Below are 13,809 nucleotides of genomic sequence, written 5' to 3'. Positions count from 1 at the left end.
TCCTTCCAATGAATATTCAGGGCAGATTTCCTTTAGTGTTGACTGGTTTGATCTCCTTGCAGTCCAAGAGACTCTCAAGACTCTTTTCCAACACCACAGTTCAAAAGCTTCAATTCTTTGGCACTCAGCCTTCTTTATGGTCCAACTCTCACATCCATACATGTTCAGTTTAGTTCAGGCGCTCAGTCGTGTCCGACTCTTTGCAACCCCATGAACCACAGCACGCCAGGCCTCCCTGTCCATCACTAACTCCGGAGGTCCACCCAAACCCATGTCCATTGAGTCAGTGATGCCATCCAATCATCTCATCCTCTGTCATTCCCTTCTCCTCCTGCCCTCAATCTTTCCCAGCATCAGGGTCTTTTCAAATGAGTCAGCTCTTTGCATCAGGTGGTCAAAGTATTGGAGTTTCAGCTTCAACATCAGCCCCTCCAATGAACACCCAGGACTGAGCTCCTTTAGGATGGACTGGTTGGATCTCCTTGCAGTCCAAGGGACTCTCAAGAGTCTTCTCCAACACCACAGTTCAAAAGCATCAATCCTTCGGCGCTCAGCTTTCTTTATAGTCCAACTCTCACATCCATTCATGACTACTGGACAAACCATAGCCTTGACTAGACAGACCTTTGTTGGCAAAATAATGTCTCTGCTTTTTAATGTGCTGTCCTGGTTGGTTATAATTTTCCTGCCAAGGAGTAAGCATCTTTTAATTTCATGGCTGCAGTCACCATCCACAGTGATTTTGGAGCCCAGAAACATCCATACATGACTATTGGGAAAAACCATAGCTTGGATTATATGGACCTTTTTTAGGCAAAGTAATATCTCTGTTTTTTAATATGTCATCTAGGTTTGTCATAGCTTTCCTTCCAAGGAGCAGGAGTCTTCTAATTTCATGACTGCAGTCACCCATGGTGATTTTGGAGCCCAAGAAAAGAAAATCATTGTTTCCACTTTTTCCCCGTCTATTTGCCATAAAGTGGTGGGACCGGATGCCTTGATCTTAGTTTTTTTAATGTTGAGTTTTAAGGCAGCTTTTTCACTCTCACCCTTATCAAGAGGTTCTTTAGGTTCCTCTTTGCTTTCTGCCATTCAAGTGGTATAATTTGCCTATCTGAGATTGTTGGTTGGAAATCTTGATTCCAGCTTGTGAGTCATCTAGCCCCGCATTTTGCATTATGCACTCTGCATAGAAGTCAAATAAGCAGGATGATAATACATAGCCTTGACATACTCCTTTCTCAATTTTGAATCAGTCCATTGTTCCATGTCTGGTTCTAACTGTTGTTTCTTTTCCTGCATACTGGCTTCTCAGGAGACAGGTAAGGTGGCCTGGTATTCCCATCTCTTTAAGAATTTTCTGTACTCTATTGTGATCCACACAGTCAAAGGCTTTAGCATAGGTAATGAAGCAGATTTTTTTTGGAATTCCCTTGCTTTTTCTACAATCCAACAGATGTTGCCAATTTGATCTCTGGTTCCTCTGAGTTTTCTAAATCCAGCTTGGACATCTGACTCATGGGCATACACATTTATTGAGAACTAGAACTCATAGCTGATGCATTTCATTAATTATGATATCTGGGCTAAATGATTCAAAATTACTAAAATTTATTAATTCTGAGGCTTTATTTTTCAAAAATATGGCCAAATTTTCCATTGGCATTCCCAATACTCTTCTCCAAATCATCTGAAGTCTAGATACTATAATAATTTTCCTAAAACCCTCTTTCTGAGACTCTCCTTGATTTCCTGCAGTGTGTGCTGCATTGAATAATAAACTAAACTTTACAAATTCCTGGTGTAATCTTGACCTTAAGGTTTTCTCTGACGGGACCTAAAACAGATATCAACCAATGGGAATGGATTATTTTTTACTTTGCTTTTGATTTTAGTCCTTTTTGTGTCCCCAGTTTCTTGGTTGCAGAAAGTAGGCTTCATTTAGCCTCTTTGACATTCCCTGAGTTCCAAAGAGCAGATTCAAAAGGTTGCTGTCAGGGAAGTTAGAGAATGCAGAAACCAGAGAAGTGCAGTCAAGAAATGGTGCAGGGTGGTGGTCCAGTGGTTAAGAATCCACCTTGCAATGCAGAGAACTATGATCCCACATGCCTTAGGCCAGCTATACTAGAATGCCACAACTGCCGAGCTGTTGTGTGACGAGTCCTTGAGATGCATTGAAAGGTCCTACACGACGCAGTGAAGATCCCAAGTGCCAACACTAAGACCGGATGCAGCCAAGAAAAAAAACGAAAAGAATCTGTGCAGCCACAACAGTGTGCTCTTGGGAAATAGGCAGAGACTACAAGGCCCCTACTCAGGTGGAAGATGGTAATTTAAGGCTGAGCCCAAGATTCCTGGTACACCACCCTGTTACCTCACCACCAACCAATCAAAAGAAAGCCACCCATCCTGAGGCCTCACCCCAAATTTTGCCTATAAAACTATCCCTCCCCCCAACCATGGAAGATTTCAGGATTTTAGGCACAAAGCACTCATCCCCCTTGTATTGGCGCGTTTATAGTAAATGCTGCGTTTTCCTTCACTACAGTCCAATGTCAGTAGCTTGGAGTGAGCAGATCCATTTGGTTCAGTAACAATTTGAAAAATTAACAATAAAAATAAATACTAAGACAGGAGAAATTTAAACTGGATATTTTGGTGAAAGTGAAAGTGAAGTCGCTCAGTCGTGCCGACTCTTTGCGACCCTGTGGACGGTAGCCTACCAGGCTCCTCTGTTCAAGGGATTCTCCAGGCAAGAATACTGGAGTGGGTTGCCATTTCCTTCTCCAGGGGATCTTCCCGACCCAGAGATCGAACCCAGATCTCCTGCATTGCAGGCAGACGCTTTAACCTCTGAGCCACCAGGGAAGCTCTTGGGATATTTTGGTATTAAGCAATAATTCATTTTTTATGATGGGATAATGGTATCGTGATCAGTTCCCGCTCCCCTCTCCCCCAGCTGGTTATTTTTTAGATATACACCCTTAAAAATCTATAGATGAAGTTATTTGTCTCCTACTATCTTCCCTTTGGGAAAAGCAGTTAGAGCTGTACTACAGATAATTAAGATTGTCAAAATGCCAGTAATTGTTAATGGTCATTAATGAGTAAGGTAATTATTCTGTTCTTCTATATGATTTTGGAAATTCCCTGGTAGCTCACTTGGTAAAGAACCCCTGCTTGCAGGAGACCAGGGTTCAATCCCTGGATTGGGAAGATCCCCTGGAGAAGAAAATGGCAACCCACTGCAGTATTCTTGCCTAGGAAATCCCATGGACAGAGAAGCTTGTCGGGCTACAGTCTATGGGATCACAAGAGTGGGACACGACTTAGCAACTAAAACCACTATATGATTTAAGTTTTCCAAAGGTCTTTTTTTTTTTTTTTTTTTGAAAGATTCCTTTAGGAAAGAGCAATATTGCAAGGAAATTCAAACAAAAGGCCATAGCACGCGGCCAGAAAGAGTGAAGCATTCCTGTTCGGAAGGCAGCTGCTACTGCTAAGTTGCTTCAGTCGTGTCCGACTCTGTGCAACCCCACAGATGGAAGCCCACCAGGCTCCTCCGTCTACAGGATTCTCCAGGCAAGAATACTGGAGAGGGTTGCCATTTCCTTCTCCGTTCGGAAGGCAGGGGCTTTCTCTTTTAGCTCCCACACCTGAATCAAGACTGTTAAACACGTGTTCTTAAACGTCTCGGGGAGATAAATGTCTGAATTAAATTGTATGCAGAATTCAGATGTGTCACGAGCTTTCGTTAACAGGCTCCTCTGACGTCCCACCGGCAGTAGGTCCCTCCCTACTCCTCTCATTCCATCCCAGGGTCTCCCGCGCACACCCAACATGGTGGGTCAGGACAGTAAAATGGGTCAGCTCTCCCTCTCACAGCCTGCGCGGGCGCCGGGATGCGCATGCGCATTGCTGCTTCCCTCGTCGACCTTGGCGGATCGCGTTTGCGCGGTGGGGATCAGTTCCCAGCACCGGCTCGGCTTCGGGCTGCCTGCGGTCTCAGTGTGAGGGCGGTCGAAGTGGCTGGCTCGTTTAAGATGAGGCTTCTGCTACTTCTGCTGGTGGCGGCGTCGGCCGTGGTCCGGAGCGATGCCTCGGCCAACTTGGGCGGCGTGCCTGGCAAGAGATTAAAGATGCAGTACGCCACGGGGCCTCTGCTCAAGTTCCAGATTTGGTGAGTAGGAACGCCGGCTCCCGGCCGCACTTCTCCTCGGCCCCTCTGACTACGCGAGGCCCCGGATCCGCGGCCTATAGGGCTGAACCTTCCCCGGCCCGGAAGAACGGCGCCAGCAGCCTTCCGCCGCCTGTCTCCTCCGGGTCTCTTCCCGGGGATGGCCTGGCCGCCCTCCTTGCCTCCAAGCACAGCCGCTCACTTTGTTTTTATTTCTATTTTTTGTTCCTCGAATGAATGGAATGGAGATGGAGGGTCGGGGAATGGTAAATACTGAAAGGCGAAGGCTTGGGGACACTTGTCAGTTCGGAGAACCGGTCGGCGGCGTCACGCCACGGCCATCCGGCTGCCTTGCGGAGGTGGGTTATGTGTGAGTCGGCGCTGTGTCAGCACGGGAGCTCCAGCGTTTGTCATTGGGTTCACTTTTCCTCTCGCCTTTCGCGGGTTACGCCTGGCGGCCTCGCTGCCCGGCTAGACGAAGGTTAACTTGAGTCATTGGAGGGATCCCGCGAGGGACAGACGTCTTTTTCTCCAGGATCCGCCAAAGTGACTGTTGGATGAGGGAGTAGGGATTCTGATAGCTGATGGGCTTGGTTGGGGAAGCTGATCTCCGTTTGCAATTTCCGAAGTGTTTTTGAAAAGGAGCACGTTGCCCTTCTGTTCACTGTTCACCCCCAGACAACTGCATCTTCTTCTCCAATCCCCTTACTCCCTGGAGTTCCTTGCCCTGGCATCTCTCTCCACCTTTCAGATCTCTTGGGCCTTAACAGAAGTAGCAAAAACAATCCCTCATCCCCCCAAACCCGGCAGTTTTTGACAATTTTCTGTAAGTTTGTTGTTACCTAGTTAAGTGTTAGAAGCAGAATAGCAGTGCATGTGATAAGGTAAGTGGTGTTGGGAAACGTTTGAAAGGCTCCGATGAAAAACAAAAACCAAAATTGTAAAATTGTAGAAATTAGACTCCTGTATCTCAAAAGATGTTTTTTTTTTCCTTCCCTCAGAATAGGGTGGTCAGATTAGTAAATCTGAAGAATCCTGTTATTTTTGAGTACTGGTGTTGGCCTTAATACATTTAAAATCAGTTTTTTCAAGCTTTATGTATTAATATGTGTACTAAAATTTAGATTTTCTGCTTATCCAATTTGCTTTTTGCTCAATCTTAAAGACTAAGCAAATCTTTAAAATTAAATCAATTTAAGTGACATTTAAAGAAAGTCAGAAAATAAGATTTTTGAAGTGAAAACTAAAACCTTGCCTCCTCTTTCTGATTGAAAAAAAGCTTCCTGGAGTGTTTACTGTGTGCCTGGCATATATCATTGTATTTAATCTTTCATATGTGATACTGTAAATGGGAATTTTGGCTTGACTCCCCCTCCCCATCCTTTTTTTTTTTCATTTGAAAGTGGCAGTCTTCTTACTAACTTATAAATATCACTAAGGATTAGTGTGATATTTTTGGATTAAAGTAGTTAAAAAAAGAGTGCATTTTCCAAGTTAAGTAATTTTTCTATTTCTTATCTCTGGGTTTCATTTGTGCTTTTCAAAAATATTCTTTTACAGTTGCTTATATTGGTTTACTTGTCACAATAATTTAACAAATGTACCTTCCTCTTAGGTACACAGCAAAGTTTTGAAAATGTATAAATAAATGTAGGGAAAGACATTCAGTTCTTAAAATTAAGCTTCAAAAAAGTCATAAGTACTTCAGTTGAACTTCTTTTTAAAAGATTATTTATTTAATTATATTTGGCTGTGCTGGTTCTTAATTGCTGCACGGGCTTTTCCTTAGTTGTGATGAGTAGTGGCTACTGTCTACTTGCGGCGTACCGGTGTCTCATTGCGGTGGCTTTTCCTGTTGTGGAGCACAAGAGAAGAGCACCGGGCCTTCCATAGTTGCAGCTCCCAGGCTCTAGAGCACAGGCTCGGTAGTTGTGGCGGGCTTCATTGCTCCTTGGCCTGTGGGATCTTCCTGGATCAGGGATGGAACCAGTGTCTCCTGAATTGGGAAGCAGCTTCTTTACCACTAAGCCACCAGGAAAGCCCTCAGTTGAACTTTGTTACTTAGTTTTTGTTTCCTTTTGTTCTTTAAGTAGAGAAGTACAGACTTGTCTTAAATTCTTTTGCAGTGATGCTAAGCATGTTACATACAAAAATGCGTCACTCTAAAAAAATCTGTATATGGCAAAAAAAACCCTGTTAATATGCCCTGTGCCCTTTTGTGACCCAGCAATCCCACTGCTGGGCATACACACCGAGGAAACCAGAATTGAAAGAGACGTATATACCTCAATGTTCATTTCAGCATTGTTTACAATATCTAAGACACGGAAGCAACCTAGATGTCCATCGGCAGACAAATGAATAAGGAAGTTGTGGTACATATACACAATGGAATTACTCAGCTATTAAAAAAAAAAAAACAGAACACATTTGAGTCAGTTCTAATGAGGTGGATGAAACTGGAGCCTATTATACAGAGTGAAGTAAGTCAGAAAGAGAAGCACCAATAGTATATTAATGCATATACATGGAATTTAGAAAGACGGTAATGATGATCCTATATGCAGGACAGCAAAAGACACACAGATGTAAAGAGCAGACTTTTGGACTATGCGGGAGAAGGTGAGGGTGGGGTGATTTGAGAGAATAGCATTGAAACATGTATGTTACCATATGTGAAATAGAGGACCAGTGCAAGTTCGATGCATGAAGCAGGGCACTCAGGCCAGTGTACTGGGACAACCCAGAGGGGTGGGGTGGGAGAGAGGGGGAGGGGGCGGTTCAGGATGGGGGGACACATGCACCTGTGGCTGATTCATGGCGATGTATGGCAAAAACCACCACGATGTTGTAAAGTAATTACCCTCCAATTAAATAAATAAATTAAAAAAAATATGTCCTATGCCCTACCAAATACAGGTAAATTTAGCTTGTTTGTTACTTTTTCCCCCTGAGACTAATCTGTATATAGTAAAGTGAATCTTTGGTTTCTGATTTTGATAGAATCTCTTGGGCATTTATTTGCAAGTTTGGGAAAAGAAGGAAGCTAAGATGAGGATAAATCTGTGAAAATTCTTTTAATTCCATTTAAAATCAAAGTGCTGTAAAGTGCAACTTTTCATTAATTACCAGTTTTAACAGAGAACTCTTTTCCCAAACTTTAAACTTTTGTTTTTTCAAATTTTAAACTTTTATTTTGTATTGGTGTGTAGCCAATTAACAATGTTGTGGTAGTTTCAGGTGAACAGCAAAGGGACTCAGTCATGCATATACATGTATCCATTCTCCCCCAAACCGCCCAGGCTGGCACATAACATTGAGCAGAGTTCCATGGCTATACAGTAGGTCCTTGTTGGTTATCCATTTTAAATACAGCAGTGTGTACATGAGCTATTTTCCCCTTCCTTTCCATTTCTTTTGCCTTTTATTATTTTATATTCATTATGAGTACTCTTTCTTTAACTCAATATATCATCTGTTAATTGTGGCACTTTTGTAATTGCTAATAGAACAAAATAATGCATAATGGAATCGAAGAGAAAGAGATCAAGCATTCAGAGTAGCTTCAATTGTTGAAGCTTCCTTTTCTGTTTTCATGTATTTTCATGTATTTTTTCAGTAAATACTCATTCAAGACCCGCTTGTGCCAAAGGCTAAAGATAACTTGGTGAACAGGGCAGATGTGGCTCCTCTCAAAGCCTACTGAGAAGCACAATATAACTGAATGTTTGGTTTATTACATCAGTTGATCAAGCAGTTGAAGAAGATGCATATAAGGATGTTGCATATTTGGAGGAAAGTTTATACTGTTTACTTGGACGTTTAGGCATTAAGGATAGAAAAGGAAGTTTTGTGATCAAACCTTAAGATTCCCTTATCACATTTTTTTTTCCTGTGATTTTTGTGTAAATGTATTCTGACAGGTACTGTTTGGCATGTTTGTATGCATGCTTTTTTCCTCCCATATATGTGAATTAACATGTAATCATACTTACAACATAGTATCAGTTGCTGCAGTTTAAAGAGATTACTATCTGCAGCTCTTCATAGTTAATACTTAGTCAACATTTGACAATTGATTTTCTAAGAATAGTAGATTAAAGTTAAGATTTCAAAACATAAGCAGAATGCATCAGAATTTTCCAGTTTTTGTTAAAGAACGCACTGCTGTAATTTTAGGACAACCAATTTCTAAATGGAGTTTTAAGAAGTAAATGGAACAATTACTAGAAGACATTTTAATTGAAATTTATGCCAATTTTTAGCCTTTGCTTTCATAGTATAGAGGCAAGAAAATAAAGACCAAACACTGATTTGGATGTTAATATTGATCAAGATTAGTAAAATGCTGAATGGAAGAAATCTGAGAAATTTTGAGTTATAGTTTTTTAGACAAATATTTGTATGTTTAACAAATAGTTGAGCCCCAAGTCTATGCAGGTGCTTTGTTTGGTGCTGGGAGTTCAGTTCAGTGCTCTCATAGATGTTAAAGGCAAGAATAGAAGGCAGTCATTAATCCATGACAACACATAAAATTACCGTTGTGTTAATTGCAATCAGATCAGTTCAGTCGCTCAGTCGTGTCCAACTCTTTTTGACCCCATGAATCGCAGCACGCCAGGCCTCCCTGTCCATCACCAACTCCCGGAGTTCACTCAGACTCGTCCATCGAGTCAGTGATGCCATCCAGCCATCTCATCCTCTGTTGTCCCCTTCTGCTCTTGCCCCCAATCCCTCCCAGCATCAGAGTCTTTTCCAATGAGTCATGAGGTGGCCAAAGTACTGGAGTTTCAGCTGTAGCATCATTCCTTCCAAAGAAATCCCAGGGCTGATCTCCTTTAGAATGGACTGGTTGGATCTCCTTGCAGTCCAAGGGACTCGCAAGAGTCTTCTCCAACACCACAGTTCAAAAGCATCAATTCTTCGGCGCTCAGCTTTCTTCACAGTCCAACTCTCACATCCATACATGACCACTGGAAAAACCATAGCCTTGATGAGACGGACCTTTGTTGGCAAAGTAATGTCTCTGCTTTTTAATATGCTATCTAGGTTGGTCATAACTTTCCTTCCAAGGAGTAAGCGTCTTTTAATTTCATGGCTGCAGTCACCATCTGCAGTGATTTTGGAGCCCAGAAAAATAAAGTCTGACACTGTTTCCACTGTTTCCCCATCTCTTTGCCATGAAGTGATGGGACCAGATGCCATGATCTTCGTTTTCTGAATGTTGAGCTTTAAGCCAACTTTTTCACTCTCCACTTTCACTTTCATCAAGAGGCTTTTGAGTTCCTCTTCACTTTCTGCCATAAGGGTGGTGTCATCTGCATATCTGAGGTTATTGATATTTCTCCCGGCAATCTTGATTCCAGCTTGTGTTTCTTCCAGTCCAGCGTTTCTCATGATGTACTCTGCATATAAGTTAAAGAAGCAGGGTGACAATATACAGCCTTGACGTACTCCTTTTCCTATTTGGAACCAGTCTGTTGTTCCATGTCCAGTTCTAACTGTTGCTTCCTGACCTGCATACAGATTTCTCAAGAGGCAGATCAGGTGGTCTGGTATTCCCATCACTTTCAGAATTTTCCACAGTTTATTGTGGCATAGTCAATAAAGCAGAAATAGATGTTTTTCTGGAACTCTCTTGCTTTTTCCATGATCCAGCGGATGTTGGCAATTTGATCTCTGGTTCCTCTGCCTTTTCTAAAACCAACTTGAACATCAGGAAGTTCACGGAAGTTAATTGCAATAGGAAAGTAATATAGTATGAGAGAGACCTAGTCACAGGATAAGGGAAGGTTTCCATGAGAAAATGAACTTTGAACAGAGATTTGAAGGTTAAAATATATTTAGAGAGCACTTTTGAGCAATAACATGTTTGAAATAACATGTTCGGTGGCCTTATGATAGGAGAGAACACAATTTCTTGAGGCCAAGGCTCCTGACCTCAAAGACCAGATAGAAGATGACACAAGACCCTGGAAGGTCTGGAAGGCCATGTTAAGGAAAAATCAGTAGGTATCACTGTGGGGAAGACATTGTGTGTGTTAGTTGCTCAGTTGGATCTGACTCTTTGAGACCCCATGAACTGTAGCCCACAAGGCTACTCTGTCCAGGGATTCTCCAGGCAAGAATACTGGAGTGGGTTGCCATTTCCTTCTCCAGGGGATCTTCCTGACCCAGGAATCGAACCTGGGTCTCCTGCATTACAGGCGGACACTTTACCGTCTGAGCTACTAGGGAAGCCCCTTACAGGGGACAAAAAATAGATACAGGGAGACCATTTAGGGGGACTCTTGAAATTGCCCAGACAAGAGACAGTGGAGCTTGGAATAGAAAGGTGGTGGTAGAAGTAAAGGGACAGGTCTAAGAGATCTTTCTGAGATTAAGTTAGTTCCTAGTGATTACATATTTGAGGGGCTGGAGAGGTGGCATGGAATGAGAGGTGTCAAAGGTGGCTTCTCAGTTCTGGAGCAATGTCTAATGATAAATGGTAAAAGGAAATAATAGTTTTTTGCAGATTTGTGTGTGTGTAGTGGGAGAATGAAAGGGGAGGAATCCTGAATTTTTTTTTAACTGAAGTATTAGGTTACAATGTTGTGTTTAAAGTGTACAGTAAAGTGATATATATATATATATATTATATTTTCTTTTTCAGATTCTTCCCCATTATAGATTGTTATAAGATATTGAGTGTAGTTTCCTGTGCTATACCTGTTTTATATTTAGTAGTACATATATGTTAATCCTAAACTCTTAATTTACCACCTCCCCATCCCCTTTGGTAACCACAAGTTTGTTTTGTTTGTTCAGTTTTAAAACTAAAAACAGAGTCGTCAGGGCAAAATCCTACAAAGAAAGTTTCATTTCTCCCAAATAGTCACAGTAACTGAAACTAAAAACTTAAATAGCAGGGATTATATTTCTCCAAACCTAAGATATGATAGATTGTAAGATACACCATTATTTTATGTAGCACTCAGAAGGGAAAAAATATGGCCATTTAAACTGTGACACACTGATGATTATGAGATAAAGTTTGGTTTTTAGAAAGATGCTAAAAGGGAAGAACGAACTACTTGGAAACAATGAAATAAAGGAGTAATAGGAAGTTGATCCAGATAGTAGAGTAGTGGTAGAGTGCTACAGAGAGAAATAAAATGGTAGCGGTTGCCCCTGCCACTGTGGTATATGTTTAAAGTTATATAGAATTTAGTCATCATTTTGCTTTGACCATTTTGAAAATAAATAGCAGGAGCTAACTGAGTGCTGTGCGTATAATAGTTGTTTCTTCTTAATAATGAATGAAGTACTTTAGTTCAAAGCATTTAGATGTAAGTAAAATATGAATGGTTTTAAGATTTTATCTCCTCTTGCAGAAAATTAGAACATTGTTTCCTTACAGTTTGCCATTAAGGTAAGTGGTAGCCAAAATCAAATTTAATATATCATTTAGAAACCTCATAAATTTTGAATGGTGTAGTTACTGGGAAGCTGAGCATTTACTGGACCAGCAGTTTGGAGGTCTAAAAAGGTCTGCCTTTTTATCTTCTGAATCACTTAGGGGAAATTATATATCTCTTTAGCTCTCAACTTTTTCTTCTGTACAATAAGGATGTTGGTTGTATTCTAGTTACTTCTTTTTTATTTATTTATTTTTAAAAATTAATTTATTTTAATTGGAGGCTAATTACTTTACAATACTGTAGTGGTTTTTGTCATACATTGACATGAATCAGCCATGGGTGTACATGTGTCCTGAACACATCCTGAACCCCCTTCCCACCTCCCTCCCATCCCATCCCTCAGGGTCATCCCAGTGCACCAGCCCTGAGCACCCTGTCTCATGCATCGAACCTGGACTGGCGATCTATTTCACATGTGATAATATACATGTTTCAATGCTATTCTCTCAAATCATCCCACCCTCGCCTTCTCCCACAGAGTCCAAAAGTCTGTTCTTTACCTCTGTGCCTCTTTTGCTGTCTCGCATATAGGGTCATCATTACCATCTTTCTAAATTCCATATATATGCATTAATATACTGTATTGGTGTTTCTCTTTCTGACTTACTTCACTTTGTATAATAGGCTCCAGTTTCATCCACCACATTAGAACTGATTCAAATGCATTCTTTTTAGTAGCTGAGTAATACTCCATTGTGTATATGTACCACAATTTCCTTATCCATTCATCTGCTGATGGGCATTTATATGTACCACAACTTGCTTATCCATTCATCTGCCAATAGACATCTAGGTTGCTTCCATGTCCTGGCTATTGTAAGCAGTGCTGTGATGAACATTGGGGTACACGTGTCTCTTTCAATTCTGGTTTCCTTGGTGTGTATGCCCAGCAGTGGGATTGCTGGGTCGTATGGCAGTTCTATTTCCAGTTTTTTAAGTAATCTCTACACTGTTACTTCTAATATTCTATTAAGTACCGTTAAGAAACTTAAAGGAAAAAAGTGAAAGCATGTATGTATGTCTCCTTTACATCTTTGTCATGTAAGAGTGTCGTTGGAGTCCTCTAGTTCATCTCATTGATATTCCCTGCTTTCCAAAAAGGAAAATCATGTTTTCAAATACTTTATCTTGATTGAGATGCAGCCTGAAATTGATCAGAAATCGTGGCCACGTAGATTTTAGCAAGAACTGATAATCAATCCCTTAGTTTTTTTTTATTTGTTTTTTGATTGAAGGACAATTGCTTTACAGAATTTTGTTGTTTTCTGTCAAACCTCAACAAAGTCCTTGGTTTTTAATGCCCCCTTTTTCATACCACTTGTTTTCTCTTTCTGTTCAATTTTTAGGGAGACATGATTTTTTTTTTTAAACTGCAACATTTAAAAACCAGTTGTCTGGTAGGAGAGACAGACATATAAACAATATTACAGTCAAACATTCTGTTCTGAGTGTCCTAAAAGAAGTCTTAAAAACCCAGAGGGAAGAAAGATTACCTATTCAGGAGGTTGGAAGGCTTTGCAGAGAATGAAATGAAATCTTGAAGGGTATGCGGAACTCTATCATGAGATACAGAAGATGAGCTTTACTAGCTAAAGGAAGAACACATGCAAATGAAGCCTGACTCAGCATGCAGGCAGAGTACACAGGAAATAAGGAGAGCTGGAGTCAGATAATCTGTTAAAAACACCCAGCACAGTATATCTGCTACTGCCATTTATCAAGTGCCCATTATGTAATTTATTGTTTGTATTCTTGTTAATGTTATAATGGTAACTTCAGTAAATAAACCTTTGAAAGCTTTACTTACTGGCTTTCACCTTAAAAAAAATTAAGATAGATTACTGACAGTTGATGCTGAAAGCTTAGCTTCTCTGTACACTGCTGCTGAATTGAATCTCAAAGACAGAGTTTTGGGTGAAGTAGAAAAGGATCTGCCTACCAAATAGGAGATGTGGGTTCGATCCCTGGGTCAGGAAGACACCCTGGAGAAGGAAATGGCAACCTTCTCCAGTATTCTTGGTGGGAAATCCCATGGAAGAGGAGTCTGATGGGCTAGAGTGCATGGGGTCGAAAGAGAGTCAGACACAGCTTGGCAACTGAACACATCAGTTTTATTGGTTTGCCAGGCAAAGGAAGGCAGAGCAGACTCCTGCTTTGTGTCCCAACCCAGGG

The 13,809-nt window shown here is 41.1% G+C and overlaps 1 protein-coding gene across 4 annotated transcripts in view; it reads left to right on the top strand.

Annotated features, from left to right (window-relative positions):
• The first annotated feature begins 3,422 nt into the window (after nucleotides 1-3,422).
• The window catches only part of SELENOT (selenoprotein T), a 30,990-nt gene continuing 20,603 nt past the window's right edge, over nucleotides 3,423-13,809 (top strand). Inside the window, exon 1 of one of the 4 annotated variants that reach the window (XM_055569367.1) lies at nucleotides 3,423-4,180. In XM_055569367.1, the coding sequence (XP_055425342.1) occupies nucleotides 3,903-4,180 (278 nt within the window). In that variant the 5' untranslated portion in view covers nucleotides 3,423-3,902. The remainder of the gene's footprint in view (nucleotides 4,181-13,809) is intronic. The other 3 variants (XM_055569368.1, XM_055569365.1, XM_055569366.1) reach the window with 3 other exon arrangements.

This window comes from Bubalus kerabau, chromosome 2, assembly GCF_029407905.1.
Source record: "Bubalus kerabau isolate K-KA32 ecotype Philippines breed swamp buffalo chromosome 2, PCC_UOA_SB_1v2, whole genome shotgun sequence".
Taxonomy (NCBI): Eukaryota; Metazoa; Chordata; class Mammalia; order Artiodactyla; family Bovidae; genus Bubalus; species Bubalus kerabau.
The sequence above is the reverse complement of the archived record's forward strand: the minus strand, read 5'-3'. Positions and strand labels throughout refer to the sequence as shown.